The 21,100-nt window shown below is 31.5% G+C and overlaps 1 protein-coding gene across 2 annotated transcripts in view; it reads left to right on the top strand.

Moving 5' to 3' along the window:
* Positions 1-21,100, top strand: part of LOC143075991 (trafficking protein particle complex subunit 11-like) — a 46,593-nt gene that overhangs the window by 15,090 nt on the left and 10,403 nt on the right. For both annotated transcript variants that reach the window (XM_076251604.1, XM_076251603.1), the window contains 15 exons: positions 503-593; positions 1,111-1,190; positions 1,934-2,012; positions 2,582-2,636; positions 3,250-3,395; positions 3,821-3,882; positions 7,441-7,567; positions 8,251-8,323; positions 8,902-8,959; positions 9,498-9,656; positions 11,368-11,546; positions 13,306-13,431; positions 14,358-14,410; positions 15,976-16,067; positions 16,767-16,826. In XM_076251604.1, coding sequence (XP_076107719.1) covers positions 503-593; positions 1,111-1,190; positions 1,934-2,012; positions 2,582-2,636; positions 3,250-3,395; positions 3,821-3,882; positions 7,441-7,567; positions 8,251-8,323; positions 8,902-8,959; positions 9,498-9,656; positions 11,368-11,546; positions 13,306-13,431; positions 14,358-14,410; positions 15,976-16,067; positions 16,767-16,826 — 1,440 coding nt within the window. The remainder of the gene's footprint in view (positions 1-502; positions 594-1,110; positions 1,191-1,933; positions 2,013-2,581; positions 2,637-3,249; positions 3,396-3,820; positions 3,883-7,440; positions 7,568-8,250; positions 8,324-8,901; positions 8,960-9,497; positions 9,657-11,367; positions 11,547-13,305; positions 13,432-14,357; positions 14,411-15,975; positions 16,068-16,766; positions 16,827-21,100) is intronic.

Below are 21,100 nucleotides of genomic sequence, written 5' to 3'. Positions count from 1 at the left end.
TGGTGTTCATTATCACTGAACTAGTATATAATTTTTTAGGGGCCCAGCTGAAGGACGCCTCCTTGTGCGGGAATTTCTCGTTACATTGAAGACCTGTTGGTGACCTTCTGCTGTTGTTTTTTTCTATGGTCGGGTTATTGTCTCTTTGGCACATTCTCCATTTCCATTCTCAATTTTATATGCTCCTAGAGCTGATATCATTTAGTCTTACATAGTTTGGTCTCTGTTTAAGTAATACTTTTATACCATACACGTACATCTCTTTTTATTCTTATGTATTTTGACAGTCTATTCAAATTATATCTGCTAAAAAGTTTCAAAAGCAAAGTTCAACATTTGTTCTGCAAGAAAATAATAGTTAGACCAACCTGTCTATGTATGGTATTATTTACTTATAAAACCATAATAATTTAATCTTATTTAGTTGTCAAAGAGGAGATTGTTAAAAAAATATTCAGTTACTTCTTACATTGTTTGAACATTATGTAACATTTGTTTTCAGCCTTTGACACAGGTTCTTCATCCTGATCCATTAGAAAACCTGTATAAATTAGACTTTTATGGACAAAGACCTTGGAGACAGGGACACCAGAGTTAGTATCTTTATACTGTATATTCAGAATGTATTGGGGTGTTCTCGTATTTTTATGAATACTTGCAACAGTATAATGTTCCGCAAAAATAAAAACTTGCATTTTAGATTTTGAAATCATTGTTTCAGCATTAATTAAAATACCTCCTATGTTTCCATTATTTGTGAATTGAAATTGTGAATGTACAAATATATTTGTAAAATGGTGATATAAACTATCACAATATCACAAACATTTTTGTTCATTTATCAAATCTCCATACATTTGATAGGAACCACAAGCATGTTTTATTTAGTCTCATATTTTAATGTATTATATCCTGTTTATGATCTTATTAAAGAAATATTAGGCAAATAGATCAAACATAAAATGTTATAATTGCTCATAAAACCAATTATGAAATTCCTTACTTGGTGCTGGCACAAAAAAATGTGGCAGGATCGTTATATTTTCATGTAAAAGTTCATACTACATAGAGTTCAAATTGAATATTTGATGATGCTTAAATTTTAAATAGGTATTGAGGCTCCAGATCTACAAAGAGAAAAGGATGGTGTTCTAGCTTTACAGAGTTTAGAAGTACAGGAAGACCATTCGGTAGGTGTCAGATCAGTAATGTTTTTAGAAATAATCGTTTATAAGCATGAAATACTCACAAAGAGTCCATGAATAACATGTTTAAGAATTGAAATAGACCATAGATAGATATAAAAAGATGTGGTATGAGTGCCAATGAGACAACTTTCCATCCAAAAATTTCAACACAGAGCCTTGGCTCACACTGAATAGCAGTCTATAAAGAGCCCTAAAAATGAGCATTCAAACAGAAAAATCAAGTCTTATCTTTGTAAAAAATAAAACATGAGAAACACTTTTGAACCACATCAACAACCGACAACACCTGAACATCAGGTGTATGTATGCTATAATGCAATGAGTATTTGTTATTATTGAAATTAAATCTCTTTGATTCTTAAAAACAGAGACTTTATAAAAATGGAAGTATACACACTTGTTTTGTTCTTTGCCAAATTTTCTGTATTTGATGTTGAAATTTTTTTGTGATAAAAAATTGAAACAGTATGCTGATTGTATGGCAAAAATTCATTTTAGTCAGAGCATATTTTAAGTGTTTCTTTAATCAAAACTCTATTAGAAAATTGCCTATGTACATGTGTTTAAAAGAATTTGGGGCATCTCAATATTTATTTAAAATGAAGTCCAAAAAATTAGAAAAATCTCTCTTAGATATTGTGTAATCCGGTAGAAATAACCACATGCAATAAAACGATTAACAAAAATAAGTTTGTTACAGTGATAAATGTTATGATATATTTCAGTGGTTGATTATACCATTACTGAGTAGTGCTGTGGCTCAGTTCAAGAAATACAAGTCTCCAAGGATGAAGAGATATCTAAGTAAGATTTTTATACTTTATGCATTGGAAAACAATGATAAACAATACCATATCAAATAATTCTCACAGTTACTTAAGTAACACTCAAAGTGTTTAACCATTTGTTTAAATGAGATCTTACAAAAGGTTACTGTGGATTTATTATTATTATTCGTTGGATACAAATTTTCATTGATTTCGTGAGTACAGGTAAACCACGAAATTAAATGTTCAACAAATGACAAATTTCAAAATGTAACAAATTCAGACCTTTGCAAAACCACGAAATTCAATATCCAGTAACATACATGTTTTCCTTTATCAACGATAATTGGTATCCACGAAAATAAATGAGTCCATAGTAAATGAAGGTTTAAATTTAAAATACAACTCACAAAAATAAAGCATAAATAAGATGCATGTACAGTTCTCCATATTTCTTCAAGAGTATGTTCCAATATCCAAGGAAAAATATGTACTTGTTTATGACAGATAGGCACATTGTGTACTAAGGTCAAAACTCCTTAAAATTTAAGGTCAACCCTGATTACCTCAAATAATATTAAAGTAATATATTCTATTTCATTGTAGTGGTACAGATGGGTGAGGAATACTTCCATGCCAAGGACTACAGTAAATCTTTGATGTAAGTATATATTCATATGACCTGTCAGAATATTTCTAAAATTCCGAAGTTCTTTATGCCATTTTGCACCTCCTATTGTATTTCTTAATTAATTTACTTAGGAGTTTCCCCAAACAAATGATACACATTGCCATATTCTTAAAAAATAATATTAGGTATATTTTTTTCTTAAATGCTTATAAGATATGCAAGTGAATTTTATTAGAATTATATGCTTCTTTTGATGAGATATACTAAGTCTTTTGAAATGATAACCATAGTAAACTTCTTCAATTCTTTCAATAATTATGTTAGTTTATTGAAGAATATAGGAAACATAGTTTGGTCTCATGACATCAACTTTTTAATAACTTGAAATATCATTATTAACTTATTTGACCAAAAATGGTAAATTTACATATATCTATTGGGTAAAATATGTGCAACATACAGACATCTGGAACATATAAACACTTGTTTATTTAAAATGCCACTTTATATAATTTGAACCCATCACAAAGTACATTGATTATTCTTAATTTGCAGTAGTTTTGTTCAGCTACATGGTACCAATAGCATTTATTCAAATAGAATTACATTCTTATTTTTAATTGTTGACTTTAATATTTTTCAGGTTGTTGAACAAAGTTATGTGGGATTATAGAGCAGAAAGATGGTGGCTGTTACTGACCTCAATACTGGACATTTCCTTAAAATGTGCCTACCTAACAGCTAAAGTGCAAGATTATGTCTCTAATTGCATGGAATTGATAGGAACATGTATCCTTAATACTGAAAATAGAAATGGCTTTGATTGAGGAAACAGCTATTTAGAAAAAATGGCTCAAACTAAAAAGAGCGGCATTGGTTACTCTTGAAAAGATGAAAGTTTGAATAGATAATATTTTAAATCCAAAAATCTTTTCTAGAAATGGTGATAAGACACTAGAAATTTAGTTAATTGTATTTTCATGAGATCAATATTGTCTTCTGAAACTTTTATATTTTCCAATTCAAGATGGCAAAAAACGTAGCCTGCCTCCTTTAACCATTTTTGAATTCAAACATTTAAATATTTTGGATTCTTTAATGGGAAAAAAAGATAGATTTGCTTTTATATTAATTTAATTAGATTTATCTTTTCATATAATACTACATAAATCCACATTGTAATTGAAATGGCATAGACCTTAACTGTTTATAAGATTCTAAATGTAGTGTGGAAGAAAAGACAAGAATCCAAATGAATCTGATCAAAGTTATGTCTGTGAGTAAAATTCTAATCTAAGACACTGTTGTTCTCAATATCACTACTGATAAAAAAAAAAAACATTGGGGTTTGATGGCTTAAAAATCCACATTTCCCTGTTTGAAATCTCTAAGTTCTTCAGTTTGGGTAAAGATACATGAGAAAATATTTCATCTTGCCAAAATTTAGCCAAGAAAAGTTATCAAGTTCAACCTTAGCTGATATTAACTTTGAATGCATTTTCTAACGATATATCAGCAAAGTTTAAACTGATTTTGAGATATCAAAATAAAGAGATGTGGTATGAGTGTCTGTGAAACAACTATCTATAAAGTCCAAAGGACAAAGATATTTTTATGCCCCACCTACGATAGTAGAGGGGCATTATGTTTTCTGGTCTGTGCATCCGTCCGTCCTTCCGTCCGTTGTTCGTTCGTTCAGGTTAAAGTTTTTGGTCAAGGTAGTTTTTGATGAAGTTGAAGTCCAATCAACTTCAAACTTAGTACACATGCTCCTTATGATATGATCTTTCTAATTTAATTGCCAAATTAGACTTTTGACCCCAATTTCACGGTCCACTGAACATAGAAAATGATAGTGCGAGTGGGGCATCCGTGTACTGGGGACACATTCTTGTTTAAATGAATTTTCAATTTGAAAAAAAATCATTTATTACAGAATAAGCAAAATTTTCAATGTGTACATACAAATATAACTAAGAATGATCTCAATTAGCATGTCAATAAAACTGATGTATAATTTGTCTAAGGTCCCATCATCCCAGGTAGTCCCCAAAAGATGAGTAGAATTATCTCCCTTGACATTGTCAATTGAATTTATTTTTTATAAGAACTGAAATATGTATAATATTAGTCTAATATCATTTAGTAGTTTTTGGGATACGATTGCTTTTAAGCAATCTGTAGACTTTTACCGTTGACTCAGGGCTCATTCCCTCACGTCAACCGTTTTATTCTAAACATTCAGCAACATCTCAGATTCTTATGATTGTCTTGCTTTAAAAGGTAAAAACAAGCAAAAGGATTGAACATAAACAACTTTCCTGTAATGTTTTTTTCATAATCTTCATGTTTGATTTTTCCCTTGACTTATATGCGTGTTTTTAACAACACGGAAAATCAGAATTAAGCAGTATTTATATGTAGTGTTTTTATAAATTTAGAAACACGTCAGAGGGAATTCCCCAGTTTTGATAAATGCGAGAGTTCTTTGAATTCCGATACATTCTATTTCTGTCATATACGAACTGAAGTGGAGTTTTCTATATTTTACCGTTATGAAACTAATACTGTACTCTCATAAAGAAATTGAGACTCATTCATCATATCATAAATTAAATAAACGTTCTTGTTCCAAATCGCACGTCGCGGGTTTGTTTATGTATTAATGCGCATGCGTAGTTTTCTTGATTTCAAGGGGTATCAGATTGAGTGGTTTTTCTGGATTCCCCGCTTATTAATTAATTTGAAACTCATTGGATTCTTTCTATGTCTGCCTGCTATTGAGGGTTTAATATTGTATTTGCATAATTTAAAATCATATGCATCATTTAAATTAAAATCAATGAAGTTTTACCTATAACACCCCTTTAGCCAAAAATGGAGTCTTCCATATCATCGTTTCGAGTTGTCTCCCTTTCAGAAGTATTTCCCGTCAAAATCGTCAAGAAAAATTAACTCGTTAGATGTCGATAAATGTCGTATTATATTAAGAACGATCTCAATTTAAACAGAGGAGTGTGTACCGAAGGATTCATGCCCACTGACCCAAAGGAAATTAATAATTAAAGGGTTAGAAATGGTGTTCCTCCTAGAATTAACGGTGATAAGATACTAAGTGAATAGTCCGAGATTACTGGGTACAAGTCATATCGGCACCTGGTTAAATCGGCATCTAGTCAAATCGGCACCTATTTAAAAGTCAATTCGGCATCCAATAATATTTGATATAATATATGGGACTGGGAAATGGGGTTCCTCCTAGAATTAACGGTGATAAGATACGAAGTGAATAGTCGGTACAAGTCAAATCGGCACCTGGTTAAATCGGCATCTAGTCAAATCGGCACCTATTTAAAATTCAATTCGGCATCCAATAATAGTTGATATAAAATATGGGACTGGGACTATTTAAGTTTGTAATTTAAGTATACTAGCATAAAAGACCCCCACGGTCCCAGCTTGTCTGGCAAATCAGCCGTCGGACATCAGAGTAATCTCGAACTATGAAATGAAATACCTTCTCTCTCTCTCTCAGTGACTGCTGTGGAAAGTAAACTTGGAATTGATAGCACACAAATAAAACACAATAAGTACATTGCTCGTACACTTGTATTCAGGATTAGCTATTTTTAAAGTTGAGTGACTATTCAGATTTATATAATACCTTTGCATGTGCAGTTGAATTAGTTTTGAAAGTAATACTATCCAGCTGTACCAGGCCTTGCGGTCATAAAACTTTCGAGTCAGTTTTTTTGTACTCATACTCGAAAATCAACCAATGAAATTGCTTGATTTCTTGTTTCGAGCATGATTTTTATGCTCCAAGCACTGAGCAAAGTTTTATGCCTTCAAGGCCATAGTCCAAATAATTATGACGTCTTGGAAGGCTATTATAATTTTTTCTTTGAAGCCTTACTTCGACGTCGAAGTAAGGCTTCAAAGAAAAAAAATATAATATATATATATATAGCCTTTCAAGACGTCATAATTATTTGGACTATCAAGGCCAGGGCTGCCAAAAATGCGTGAGACTCACGCATGTTCATGCTTTTTTGCAGCAGTATCCTTGGATCAATTTTTTCCTCTTTGATCTTTTCTATTTTGGCCAAATCTCACGAATTTGCTTAATGAAAAGTTAGCAGAACTGCTATACATGTGTCAATGAAAACTATATGGCAATCGTATCCCTCAGAGCATTCTGCTCTTTGATTATAGAGTTTTGTTTTTATTCACCTGTCTATTTATGGACGTTAGGATATGTAAGATAACTTTATAATTTTTTGAAATTCTTTACTTTCCTAATACTTTTAGTTATCAACTTTTGCATGTATTTTCTATAGGTAAATCAGCTTATTTCTAGTAACACGTGTTTCTGGAATAATCTTCCCAGACATTTGGTACTGACCTACTGTAAGAAGCAGCAGGAGTAAAAGTATTATTGTGGAATGAATTAGGTGTTCTTTCGTGTTTTAAAATTCAACTTCAAGTGGCAAAATAAATAAATAACCCCTGTTCCATTGGAATAAATGTAACAGTATTTATTTCTGAAAGAGTAAAGGTATAAGATATTTTCAGGAGCCTCTGGCCTTTGTTAGTCTTGTATGGATTTTAATTTTAAATCATTTATATATTTCGAAGTTTAGTATGATGTCCATTATCACTGAACAAGTACACATTTTTGTTTAGGGGCCAGCTGAAGCACGCCTCTGGGTGTAGATTTTTTCCTGGGTTGGAAGACCCATTGGTGGCCTTTAGCTGATTTCTGCTCTTTGGTAGGGTTGTCTCTTTGACACATTCCCCATTTATATTCTCAATTTTGTGATTATGTTTTCAGAATGACCAGCCTGAACCAGAGCCAGGTCTTGACCCTCAGGGATCAGAAGCAGCTAGAAGATTATGGCAGACTACAATGGATACTCCCTGTACCTTCACCATAGAAATGCAGAATATTGTTCCTTTTGGTATGAAACTATTCTATACCTAGCCAAAAAAGTCATAGAATTCTGTAATACATATTTTATAAAATTTTACCCACCATATGACTATATATACTCTAGTTACTGATATTACTAAAATCACAAATGCATTGACTATTAAAGTTTGCAATTTTATTTTGTTTTAATTTTGCCAAAAATGGGCTAAAAATTAGTATTGCATCAATTAAAAATTATATTATTTAAAAAAAATAATTGTAGAGTTACTCTAGACTATGGCAAATATATAAAGGAAATGTTTTATTAGATAAATAATGTATTAAAGATGCAGATTATATCTTATAAATCTAATGATATTCATTTAAGAAAAATTTGATGATAAATAGCTGTATTTCCGATTCATCTTTCTTACCCTGCTCTGAAGTCTATTGGTATGGAACAAACTTAAGATGATGATTATCATCTTGAGGCAGTCTGTGGTTTCAAATTTATTTTGTTTTCTTTCAAATGTTTCAGACAAGCAACCAACTACCGGTAATAACCACAAGTATGCGAAATAAAACTTTTATTTTAATTTTACTTTTATTTCTAACTTTTAACTGTTGAGTCTTTTTGCATTTGTATCTGCTGTACATCATAATGATATTATGAGCAATAAATATCGTTAATCCACACATATCTTTCATAACAATTGCTTTTCACCATTACAGTTGAATGTAAAGCTAGATTTACTGTTGATACTGTGTCTGCAGATAAAGAAATAGAGTTGGATGTGTTTCTCAGGTAAATAGATATAAGAAGATGTGGTATGTATTAATTATTAAACAAATGCAGCTGGTTTAAACATTTTTACAGGGGTTGACCTTCACCCTAACTTGAAACATTAGTGTAATATTACAACATAAAAAGGCACACTATAGAATATCAATTGAAATGGTTTAACTCGATAAAACGAATAACAAAAACAAGTAAACATACACTGAATGAATAGATTTGATCTATGACACAATATGAATACAAAATGTATACAATGTCAAAGAGACATCTATAACCTGGAAGAAAATGGTGTTATAGGTGCAAAAATCCACAAATTTAATCACAAAGAAATGGCAAATAAAAGCTTAGTTTTAAAATAAGTTTAGATTTTCTAGATCTATAGCAAGTAATTTATTTGCAGTGGAGGCTGTGATCAGACATTTCAAATAATTTGTTTAATGCCTTCAATGGACATATGAATTTTCAGAATGGAATTAATTGAAAGAAACAGATTGTTGATGAAATACATAGTTTTGTTTTCATTTGAATACTTATGACACACATCTATTTTAATTACTAAAAGAAGTTTAATTTGTTATTTTCAGAGCAAGTTGTCAATTTCCAGTGAGATTTTCAAAATTGTCAGTTTTCTTCAGTAACCAGGTATGTAAATATATGATTGTCATATTAAAGATAAAGTTCATTTAGTTATTGTGATAAATATATAATAATTCATTAACAAAGATATTGTGGATTTTTATGGATACTTTGTTTCACCATTAACCCTTTGTAGTTGACTTAAGAACATTTTAATTTTTCGCCATTTTCTTGATTAATTAATGATTGAAGCTTTACATATTGGCAACAGTGAACTATTTATTTTTGCTTTATCTTTCTAATCATAAAAATCGTTCAGGGCTATTCCAGAAAAAAATGTATGGGGGGTTGGAAGGCAGTTTTTGTAAGCACCCGCCACCCAGACAATTGTAATTGAGAATTTTAATGCATTATAGTGTGAAAAGTTGCTCTGATACCCATCACCCATGTATTATTAATATAATGTGCCTTCCAACCCCCCCCCCCCCCCCCCCCCCCATACATTTTTTTCTGGAATAGCCCTCATGAAAATTAGTGGGTTTACAGAAGTTATGAAGTATTTACACTGGACATTGCTCAAACAACAATCTTTTAATATTTACAGTTATACAACCAGTACTGTATTGTTATTGATGGCCATGGTGTATCAGCTGCATCAGAGTCTGAAAGCACAGGGGCTGATCTATATTTAGTACCAGGAAAACCCAAATCTTATAAATTTAGTTTTCTACCTGTGAAAGATGATGTTGACACACAGCTAGAGGTAAGCAGTGTTATAAATACAAGTTGCAAATACAATTGATTCTTTATATCTAAAATCTTTTTATCTCAAACTCTTTAGACATAAGCTCTTTATATCTCAATTCTATATTATAAGAATAAATTGCTTGCCATGTTCCAGAAATTCATAATTCAAATTCAAAGATTTTCTTTGATATAAAATTGAGAATGGAAATGGGGAATGTGCCAAAGAGACAACAACCCGACCATAGAGCAGACAACAGCAGAAGGTCACAGGTCTTCAATGCATTGAGAAATTACCGCACCCAGAGGCGTCCTTCAGCTGGCCCCTAAACAAATATATACTAGTTCAGTGATAATGAACGCCATACTAAACTCCAAATTGTACACAAGAAACTAAAAGTTAAAATAATACAAGACTAACAAAGGCCAGAGGCTCCTGACTTGGGACAGGTGCAAAAATGCAGCGGGGTTAAACATGTTTGTGAGATCTCAACTCTCACCCTATACCTCTAGCCAATGCAGAAAAGTAAACGCACTCTGGATCCATCAGTTATCATAGGTACCTATTATTGTGGATTAATGAGAATTTGTGTTTTTCATGGTTTTGCCAAAGTCAGCATTCAGGCCTTTGTGGAAGATTTGAATTCGTGGTTAACATGTACAAATGTATTAATAAACCCAGAAAATTGCATATTCCACAAATTTTAATGAATCCATAGAACTCTTATTTTTTATGCCTCATTTATGGCCATTATGTTTTCTGATCTGTACGTTTGTTTAGTCCTTCTGTCCCGCTTCAGGCTAAAGTTTTGCTTCAGGTAGTTTTTGATGAAGGACAAGGATGTTTTGGTTTTTATGCCCCATTAATGGGCATTATGTTTTCTGGTCTGTGCGTTCGTTCATTCATCAATTTGTCCATCCTTTCGTGCATCCTTTCATTGGTCGGTCTTTCCCCCTTCAGATTAAAGTTTTTAATCAAGGTAGTTTTTGATGAAGTTTTGATAAAAGGCCCTAAAACGATGAGTTGTTGCATTGGCTCTCATACCACATCTTCTTGTATCTAAAACGAGAATCTTACTTCCTGACTAATGTGCAAAACAATAAACGAAAAATAATGATATACAGCAACAAATGACAACCACTGAATTAGTGTTTGCAAGTGCCAAACCCTCCCCCTAACCTTGGACAGTGATGTAACAGTACAACATTAGAACAAACTATAAAAATCAGTTGGAAATGTCTTGACTCATTAGCTATAGTTTATTCAATGTTACCTGGCTATGACCTATTTTAAGTTTAAGATGAACTGTGTGTTTTTGAATTGAAGTAGTATGTTGTTTTTTATGCCCCAGCTACGATAGTAGAGGGGCATTATGTTTTCTGGTCTGTCCGTCCATGCGTCCATCCCGCTTCAGGTTAAAGTTTTTGGTCAAGGTAGTTTTTGATGAAGTTGAAGTCCAATCAACTTGAAACTTAGTACACATGTTCCCTATGATATGATATTTCTAATTGTAATTTAAAATTAGAGTTTTTATCCCAATTTCAAGGTCTACTGAACATAGAAAATGATAGTGCGGATGGGGCATCCGTGTACTTGGGATACATTCTTGTTATAACATTGATTAACAATAATTTTAAATTATCTTTCATCAAAACGAACTAGTAACCTTGTCAGATGATTTGGTGTTTTTAAGTTAAATTGAGAACAAGAATATATTTGCTCTTTTCAGATAACAGCAGTTGTTTTAGAGTTTGGTTCAGAGACAGGAAGTTTAGGAAAGTTGAAGTGGGTTGGTGGGGGTGGTGATGCTGTCACGCCCTTACAGACGGCTCTGTCTATCTTACCAAAACATGTAAACAGCCAGGGGCCATTGGAGTGGGATAATATTGATGTTAAATCTGCCATCAAGTAAGTGGGGTTTTATAGCACAAATTATAACCAGATTCTCAGACATTTCTGTGTTTATTGATTACAAAAGAAGCATGCCTAATTTTATTAAGAGATTATTAAATTTGTTTCGGGTATATTTTATTCATTTTAAATAAATTTTGAGCAGGTTTGATTTGACTATTTTTTCTTTGTCAAACTAAATGCTTTGGTGGTTATGTCTTGTTGTTGTGAAAGATGACATGTCTTCCTGTTACATTGTGAGAAAGCATACATTGTATATCAAATCTGACTCGGTATATTCTAAAACAAAGCAGGGTTAATGTGTATATCTCATGAGATCAACCTGGATACATGTCATTGTAAAGAATTGCGCTAATATTAACATACCTTTTTGCAGTAAGGTCACTATCTTTGTGACATCGCGTAATTGTGATACCGTAGGTACTCACTTATAAGTCGGAAGTTTGGGAGTAAAATTCAGAATCCAGAGAGGGGTACCGACTTATAAGCGAGATCCCGAGACCAGAGGAAAAATCAAAGCTCAAAAAAGGTGGTCTGATGTGAATTTCCTGACCAAAACTACGTTTGTGATATCCAAACCTACATAAATCTCTAAATAAATAGCTTTTGTTGAAAATAAATGACTACAATACTGTCTTTGTGTTTTATTTGTTCTCTGTTAACATTTGTGTTGAATTTCCCACCGTTTCCGTTTTGTGTATTGATTTTTCATGGCCACATGGTTTTTGTATCATCCCAAAGGAAGAGCCAAGAACCAGAAATCAGAAGAAGATAATAATGTACTAAATATATAAAAAGAATGTATCTAACCGACTAATTGTGTTATCATTGTTTTATTAAAAATTACTACATTGATTGACAAGCCAGTATAATCCACGAATAACCCCTAATTAAGTGACAAAGAGTTGTATTCACTATAGGTGTGAAAAATGTCAGTAACAGGTTAATAGGTTAATTAGTTAGTGTCCCTTGATTTCTGTAATCCATTAATTGATGGTGTCTATCCTTTGTCTCAGTTTATTTATTCTATGACTGATCTGTTATGAATGATTAACTGGATTAATTTATTTTTTTCGTTTGACTTTTATTTTGTACAGGTTCATGTTGGTTTATATTCGTTTTTCTCAAACAATAGGTGTTTGGTCATACACTACAAAATCATTGATGCATTACGTAAACAACATGAGGCAAAACAGTGAATAAAAACAAGAAACAAGAAATGAATACATCTTTATTATTATCAACATAATAAATTATCAGGATGAACATCAATTTTATGTACTTATTTAAAGAAACAAACATTCATTCAATACATGAATCTCAATCTAATTTCTTGATTTTGCCGATGATCAGTTACTTTCTGCTGCAAATAAAGGGTCCAAATTTGAACCGACTTATAGGCGGGTCAAGACTGAATCCTTGGATTTTAAAGCTGAAAAGGGCATCCGACTTATAAGCGGATCGACTTATACTCGAGTATCTACGGTACTTTATGTTGTATTGAATAGAAACGGATAATGGCAGACGTAGTTCTATCTTTAACACCTTAGTTAGCTTACGATCAAATACACAACGCAACGCAATAATCTATAGTCATATTTGGTGCTGGACTTTAAGCAGAACCCAATCTGTCAATGAATTTCTGTTAACAGTATGATGAGTGTCAGATAAATGCTTTCACTTTAAAGGGTCAAAGTTTAAGTATAAATGAATAGTAATTAACTGTTGAATATTAAAAACTTGTTTTAATTTGTAGAGTGACCCACAGACCAGCAAATGTAAACTTTACTTTACACCATGAGCCACCATGTCTACTGAATGAGTTCTACCAACTAGTGATAGATGTAGAAAATAAGGAATCATTGGATATTATGGATGTCAGGTAGGATTATTTAATAATAAAGCATTCTGATTGTCATTTAGATTTTTGCATTAAATTTTAAAATGTATTAAAAGATTATTGCAGTACATCATGGCTTATGTTTGTAACCGCATATGGTTTTAGCTTAATTGTACGAAAATTGTCAAATTTTGTGCAAGCCTTTAAGAAATATAACATTTGTAGCAAAATTATTTCAAAAACAACAATGGATTGATTACAAGATGAATTCATGTTGTACAGGTTTTCTTCAATTATTCTTTTTATGCCCCACCTACGATAGTAGAGGAGCATTATGTTTTCTGGTCTATGCCTCCGTTTGTCTGTCCGCTTCAGGTTAAAGTTTTTGGTCAAGGTAGTTTTTGAAGAAGTTGAAGTTACATCAACTTGAAACTTAGTATTCATGTTCCCTATGATATGATCTTTCTAATTTTAATTCCAAATTAAAGTTTTGACCCCAATTTCACGGTCCACTGAACATAGAAAATGACAGTGCGAGTGGGGCATTCGTGTACTATGGACACATTCTTGTTTAATACTAAAATGAATCAAGGTAGATGTGGAGCATATCAATGAAAGTGCAACCAAACAACAATAATTTATATTTTTCATAAGTCAGCATAACAACATAGATAACACATAAAATATTTTGAAAACCCATCTTTTTTTTTTTATCGTACTCTTGTGAAAGAACGATTAGCCACTAGTCCGATGCCCCAGGCTAGTAAAATTTCATTCGGACTAGTAAGTTTTTGCAAAACTTTGTTTGGCCAAATAAGAAAAATGTCAGAATATTGGTCTTCGGACTAGTAGTTGAAAAAGTTTTTGGTGCAGACTGTGACAGCTTGTATTCAACAACAGTTGATTTATGATTTTGTTCCACCTTGAGGTTCCATAATTTTGTTAGTTTTGAATTTGATTATTTACAGGTTATCGTTTGGTTTAAAAGACCAGAGCCAGAATACCACAAATGAACAAACAGGTACATGTTTATAATATAGATGTCCAATATGAAAGAGAAAAATGGATTTCTGAAAAAAAATCTTTAATGATTTTGAAATCATCCGTTTTAATTTATGTCCAAAATTTGTTCCAATGAAATAAAACAAATATTGATTTCAGCTCATATTTTAACTATCTTCACCTACTTGATATTTAAATGCCAGTATGTCTAATAAATTTACTCAAAATTATAAGTTGTAGTACATTGTAATTAGATAATTCTTAAATAACAATGACATGTCTCTTTCATTCTGCTAACATTTTCAAAATAGAATCTATGGTTTTCAAAGTATTTTTTTACAGATTCTATAGGTGTACTTTTTTTTATTAAGATTTTGATTTGCATTAAGAATTATGTACCCTTTGTGTTGATTCAATGCTAAACATATGAAAATTTTATAGAAAATCCACAGCCTTTCCCCTTGTACTTTCATATTTGGCAATTCAATGTTTGATAGATTTATAGATTATTGTTGATCATCTCAACGAGATTGATTTTCTCGCTTGAGCCGGCACGGTGAAAGCGAGAAAGGCAATCAAGTTGAGATGACCAATGATAATCTGTTTATCGCTATTTTACCTATGACGACATTGTCAATTTCATGTCATTTCGTTAGCAACGCCACGTGCCTGCTTAGTTTCTTGCGATAATTTTCCATCTCAAGCGAGTAGCATGATATGAAAATTATCACAAAAAAGATCAAAGGAAAAATGCACAAAATAGCGATAAACAGGACTATTGCATGCATTTCCTTAAAACAAGTTTATAAATTTAGATATTGGTCAAAACAAATAAATATGGACCAATTCAAGTACACCTTCTAGGGTGTGCTCGACTTAAGTGACTCAGCACGAGGTGTTTTGGAATTTAAAGGTTGTTGAGGACTTTTTGTAAACAATAAACACTAGCACATCATAGAAAAAAAAGTTAGTAATCTTGCGTTTTAAATTTTATAACAAAATTCTTTGTATTAAAGTCTGTGGATTTTCTACAAAAATCTTGTTTTTATTTTCACCAAATTCCCTTTTTCTAGTAAAACCAATGAAACAATGAGTATTAATGCTTTACAAGAAGTTTCCCCTTGGTATATGTACAAAGAGGCCCATATCTATTATTCAGTATCTTTGCTCGTTTCATACTAATGCAGTTTGAAAATTTCATAATTCATAGGCCACAGAAGGGGTCATAAACATTAATCTCACACAAAGTTAACTTTTTGTGAAATTTATAGAGATGACACATTATTTTCATATTTTACTTCTTGTTTTGGTATATTACTTTGCACTCCATCTCTAAAAAGTTCACACTGTGATTTGCCACTGAAAATTGACATTTATTAATGTGCACAAATCCCAACAACCTATACACTCTCAAAATTTATACAAGGTTATTTTACAATAGGGCATAATTTAAATAGCTTTTTCTTGTGTGAAGAAAATGATATTTGGGTTATAAGGCAAGAAGGAAGCAGCAAAGCAACATAAAAAAAACCCTGAAAATACTAATACAACATTTAGAAACTTGAACTGTTTTAATTTTTCCAGCTCATATAAGTATGGACAAGGCAGAATATGATGGTAACTTGGAGATTCAGAGAATGGAAGCTAATATAGGTGTTATACAGGCTGGTAAAATGGTAAGTCTAATTCTCCATGAACAGAACCTGCTCATCAGAATTCATATTACATGTATTATTTCAATACTAAATTCACATAACTTAACAACAGACCATATAATTAGAATTGGTTGCTTGCAGTAAGTCATTTCTTATATGTTCTTGTAACATTACTTTTATAAAAATGAATTCTACAAACTTCTACTGTTTCTTTCGTTATATAGATAAAAATAAACTTAGCAACTATGTACAAAACTGACAAACTTTGTTGTAAAGGTATGCACATTTGATAATGATACATTAGAAAGTGCACAAATTCTAAAGTTGTCTATTAGAAAGTTTGGTTTCATGTTATGTCAAGGGGACACAAGAGAAGTTACAAATTGGGTTATAATACAATAAAGTTTTAAAAAAGATAACTTTTTTTTGTTATACTGAAAGATCAGATATTATTGGGTGCATTTATAATTAGGATTTTTGAAGAATTGACAAAAATGCAAGTTTAATTATTGCAAATTCAGGAAAATCATGTATCAGATCATAGAAAGCAAGTTTTTGTTATTGCGTTCGCTACCAGTTGCAATATGAGCATTAATAAAAACCCTCAGAATAATTTCTGAATTAATAGTACATGTATACTGAATTCAGTAAAATAAGACTGATAGTAAATGCTTTATAGAATTTATGCAAAAGTGACCCAATTGTATTTCCTTATTTCAGTCCAGTAGAAAGATGTACATCAAGAACATGCAGACAGGAAGTAAAACAGTTTTTGTCAAGGTAATCATATTGAAATAAATTTTTGAAGGGGAACCTGATGATTTCGTTTAATTGATATAACATATTGTCAATTTATATAATTTCATATTGAAATAAATATCTGTTTAAACCAATCAAAATTTTCAAGGTTAGAATGTACAGTTATTACTTTCAATCATTTTCAATATAAAGTATTCATTCAAGAGGTTGTGATAACAGTGTGATGACAGAAAGGCCAGTTGTCATGTGCCAACCCTCTCTAAGTATAGAATGTATAAAGTCTAGTACAAACCCTATCAGAGAACACTTTAAACAGGAGGTAAACATTACAGTACAAACATGTAAATTATCAATATTTAAAAAATGCACTTGAAACATTTTATCAGATTACTACATCACACATTATCAATGTTTATAGTTATCTATACTCAGTGATAATTATAGCCTTTTGTCCAGTAATCAGACTTGAATTTTTTTTTTTTGTAATTTTTATATTTTTAAAGATAACCCATGTGAAATTACAAAATACAGCATTAGACACAAGGTATAAAAAGTTAAGTAACACTTGTAAGAACGATCAAATCATAATAAGATATAAATATTACAATTGATTTGAAATTTGGAGAGCTGATAAATCTCATTGACTCCCTTCTTTTATCAAACATTAGACTGCATATCTTACATATCTTTGCAAAATATGCGTCTAAACATGATATGTAGCTTCTAATGCATTTAAATTTATGGGATATAAAAAGGTTAAAAAAGAGCTCTGAATGTTTCTTTCAAAATTTTAGGTAAATGGGTTGAAAGATGTTAAAATCATAGGAAAAATTAGATTTTAATCCACAAAGATTCATTTAAAAATGTGCTATTTTTGCATTGTTTCATGCATCAATTGTAAACAAAAATATCAGCTGAGCAAGACAGGCTCCTTGGAGCCTCTAGTTTATAATCTGGGGGAAAACAGAATTGGCAAAACTGGACAAGAATGCAATGATTCTAGTTACATGATGACAGTCTTTATTTTGCCAGTGGTAAAAACAAAACATTGTGCATTGCCCTTTCTTTGTGTGAACATATACATTTGTGTAGATAGAATCAAAATATAAATTCATTCTGTTGGGGAAAAAAAATTGGACAAATTTTACAATAAAATTCTGTATATTATTTTATTAGTGAGATCATACAAATTTTTCATAAAAATAAAATTTTACTGCATATTTGCATTAGATTACACAATGATATGAACTTTTATCAGATAAATTAAATTGCATATAAACTATAAATAAAACAGGAAGAACAAAATGTCCCAATCCATTATACAAAATGTGAACCTTATACTTTATCAGAGATAAAATTCATTTTATAATGTTATTATTTTGTGTGTTGTTGTCATTACTATAATGGAACTGTCAGAATCACATTGGACAATGGCTTCTGGCTCAGGACAGGAAGCTCAGTTCCCAATTTGTTCACAATGCAGAAAAGAAAAAATAACAAACTTGCTTTGTACAACTTGCGATATTTTAATGTGTGATGACTGTGAAAAAATTCATGGTAAAAATGAGACTGAGAATGCCAGCAAGCATGAAATTAAGCGTGTAGGAGATTTGGAAAGAAGAGGATCGGAATTACATCGACTTGAAAGATGGAGACCCAACCTTGTTGATATTTCTTGTCATAACCATAATCGATCGTACACTAATCATTGTGTGGACTGTAAGGAATTTGTTTGTCCAGAATGTATGTCGGGGCAACATGGAAAACATACAGTCCAGACCCTTGATCAATTTCATGAGAAAAAAATGGAGGAACTAAATCAATTAAATACTCAGTTTGAAGAAGATATTTTACCGTTGATATCCAGAAAAATCAATGCTTTGAAATATTTAGATCTATTTTATGCAGAAAAGTATGACAATGAAAAGACTAAATTATTAAAACACGCTGAAATGTTGAAGAAGTTATTGAATGAGTATACCAATGAATTAGAAAATGATTTACAGAACGATTTGGAGAAAAACAAGCAAAACATTTCAGAGAAAAGGTCAAAGTTGAAATCAGATGAAAGTAAATGCAGACTGAAAATGAAAGAAATTACGAAATCCAAATTAAAAGATAATATAAAAGTCATTAGAAGTGATGTTGAAAACTTTTCTGAATTCATCAGTCAATTTGATCATGAAGTAGCTTTTCCACAGGAAGTTGAAACTTTTCATGCAGGGGAGATAAATGATATGACACAAATTGTGGGATCTATGCAGTGTAACAAGATACCAATGGAAGTTAAGATTCAGTTAGACTGTTCTGATAAGCTGCACAGATATATTGATAGTAAAAGCAGTTTAGCAGCAACTGAGGATAAGACTTGGGTGGGAGATAAACTAAGTGTGTTTGAAATGCAATTAGAGAAAAAGCCTAGAACAATCACAGACCTTAAGTCTGTTGTAGATAGTTCAATTTCAGAATCTAAGGATCTACTCTTCATTTCAAGAAAAGATGCTTCTGTTCAGATGATAAATTCACAAGATGAACCAAAGGTACTATATACCTTGCCAGAAAGTAATAATTATCCTTTGGCTTTGCATGCAACTAAAAGTGGAAAGATTTCATTACTTTATCTGAAAGATTGTCCACGTATTAGCTATATTAGAAACTCGTGCTCCATTCAACCGAACCTTCTTTATTTATCCAAAGATGGAAGACGAATGCAAGAATTCAAGTGTGAAGGCCAATATAAGTGGGGCGAGGATGTTTCTTTGAATAGATACAGAATTACAGAAAACATAAACGGGCATACAATCTTATCCTGTCTTTACCAAAATGAAGTCGTAGATTTGAACCAGAATGGGAAAGTGAAGTGGAAATACACTAAATGTACCAGACCGTATGATCTGGTCTCTACAACATTTGGAAATATAATTGTGGTTGATGATTCGGGGACATGTTTAACAATTTTAGATTCCAACGGAATTTGTATTAAAAAGTTCAATCTGATTGCGGCAGAAAGTGTACCTGTTTATTTGTTTATTCGTAGTTTGTGTTATAAAACCAATCAGCAACTTGTGGCGCTTTCAAGAGAGAGAATTTTTATTTTGAAACTTTCTTCCATAATATAATTATGAAAGAATTTTAAAGCCTGAATGCTTCTTAGTTTTCATTGAAATCATAGAACTGATGCTTCATAAAGAAGTTACTAATACTTTAATTCACATGATAAAATTGTTATATCATAGAACTCTGAAACCTGTATACTGTGGATTCATTTATTTTTCGTGGGTTCCCAATTTTTGTGGATGAAGGAAAACTTACATATTCATGGATATTTAATTTCGTGGTTCAACTGTAACAATGAAATCCAAGAAAATTGGTATCCAAGGAATAATATGGAATCTACAGCACAATGAAAACAGTCTTACAGACCTAGACCTGTATGAATCATGTCTTAATCAATAAAAAAATGTGTAATACGATTTAAAAAGAAAGACACATGATAAGACAAAATTACCAGAATTACATAAAGTTAATAAACACTGTCATTTTAATATTATCATAAGAAATATTAAATGTTATATTTTAAAATTGTTTTTTTTAACCTTCTGTATTTTTATACATCCCCTTATCAGAGTCCAGGGTAAAACAGAAGTCTGCCCTATGTCCATCAGACTTTCAGTTTCCAAATGATAGATGGCTCTTTTCAAAATTAAAGTTCTTGGTTGTCTACAAAATTCAAAATTTTGTGGTTTGGGATGATAAATAGAGAACCCCTTTTTTAAATAAATTGGAATTTTAAGCGAAAATCCTGGACACTTAAAGACTGGTTATGTGTGTTTTTTTTTTTCTTCACTTTTGCTGTTCAGGAGTTCAACAGTGGCGCTTATAGATGTAATAAAATGGTTCTTGATTATGTGAAAATACTAAAAAATTGTGGTTTTCGAGTTATGAATAGGGAACCACTTTTTTAAATTAATTTAAATTTTAAGGGAATGTTCTTGACGCTTAAAGACTAAAGAAAAATAAGAAGATGTGGTTTTGTATTGAGACAACTCTCCTCCAAAGACCATGTGACATAGAAGTCAACAGCTATAGGTCCCTGTATGGTCATCAACAGTTAGCAAATAACGCAACCATGTCGAGTTGTACTCCTACATCTCTGTTTACCAAATAAAAAGGGTACAGGGTACTTTACAAGACTTAATGAAGACAGGGACATCATTGCTGTATTTTTGCATCATAATACTTATTTTTATGGGAGAAGAATTTTCTTTCAAGTCACAGAATGTCAGATCCACTTG

The sequence above is a fragment of the Mytilus galloprovincialis genome, chromosome 5 (assembly GCF_965363235.1).
Source record: "Mytilus galloprovincialis chromosome 5, xbMytGall1.hap1.1, whole genome shotgun sequence".
NCBI lineage: Eukaryota > Metazoa > Mollusca > Bivalvia > Mytilida > Mytilidae > Mytilus > Mytilus galloprovincialis.
Note: the sequence above shows the minus strand (reverse complement) of the source record. Positions and strands in the feature narration are given on the sequence as shown.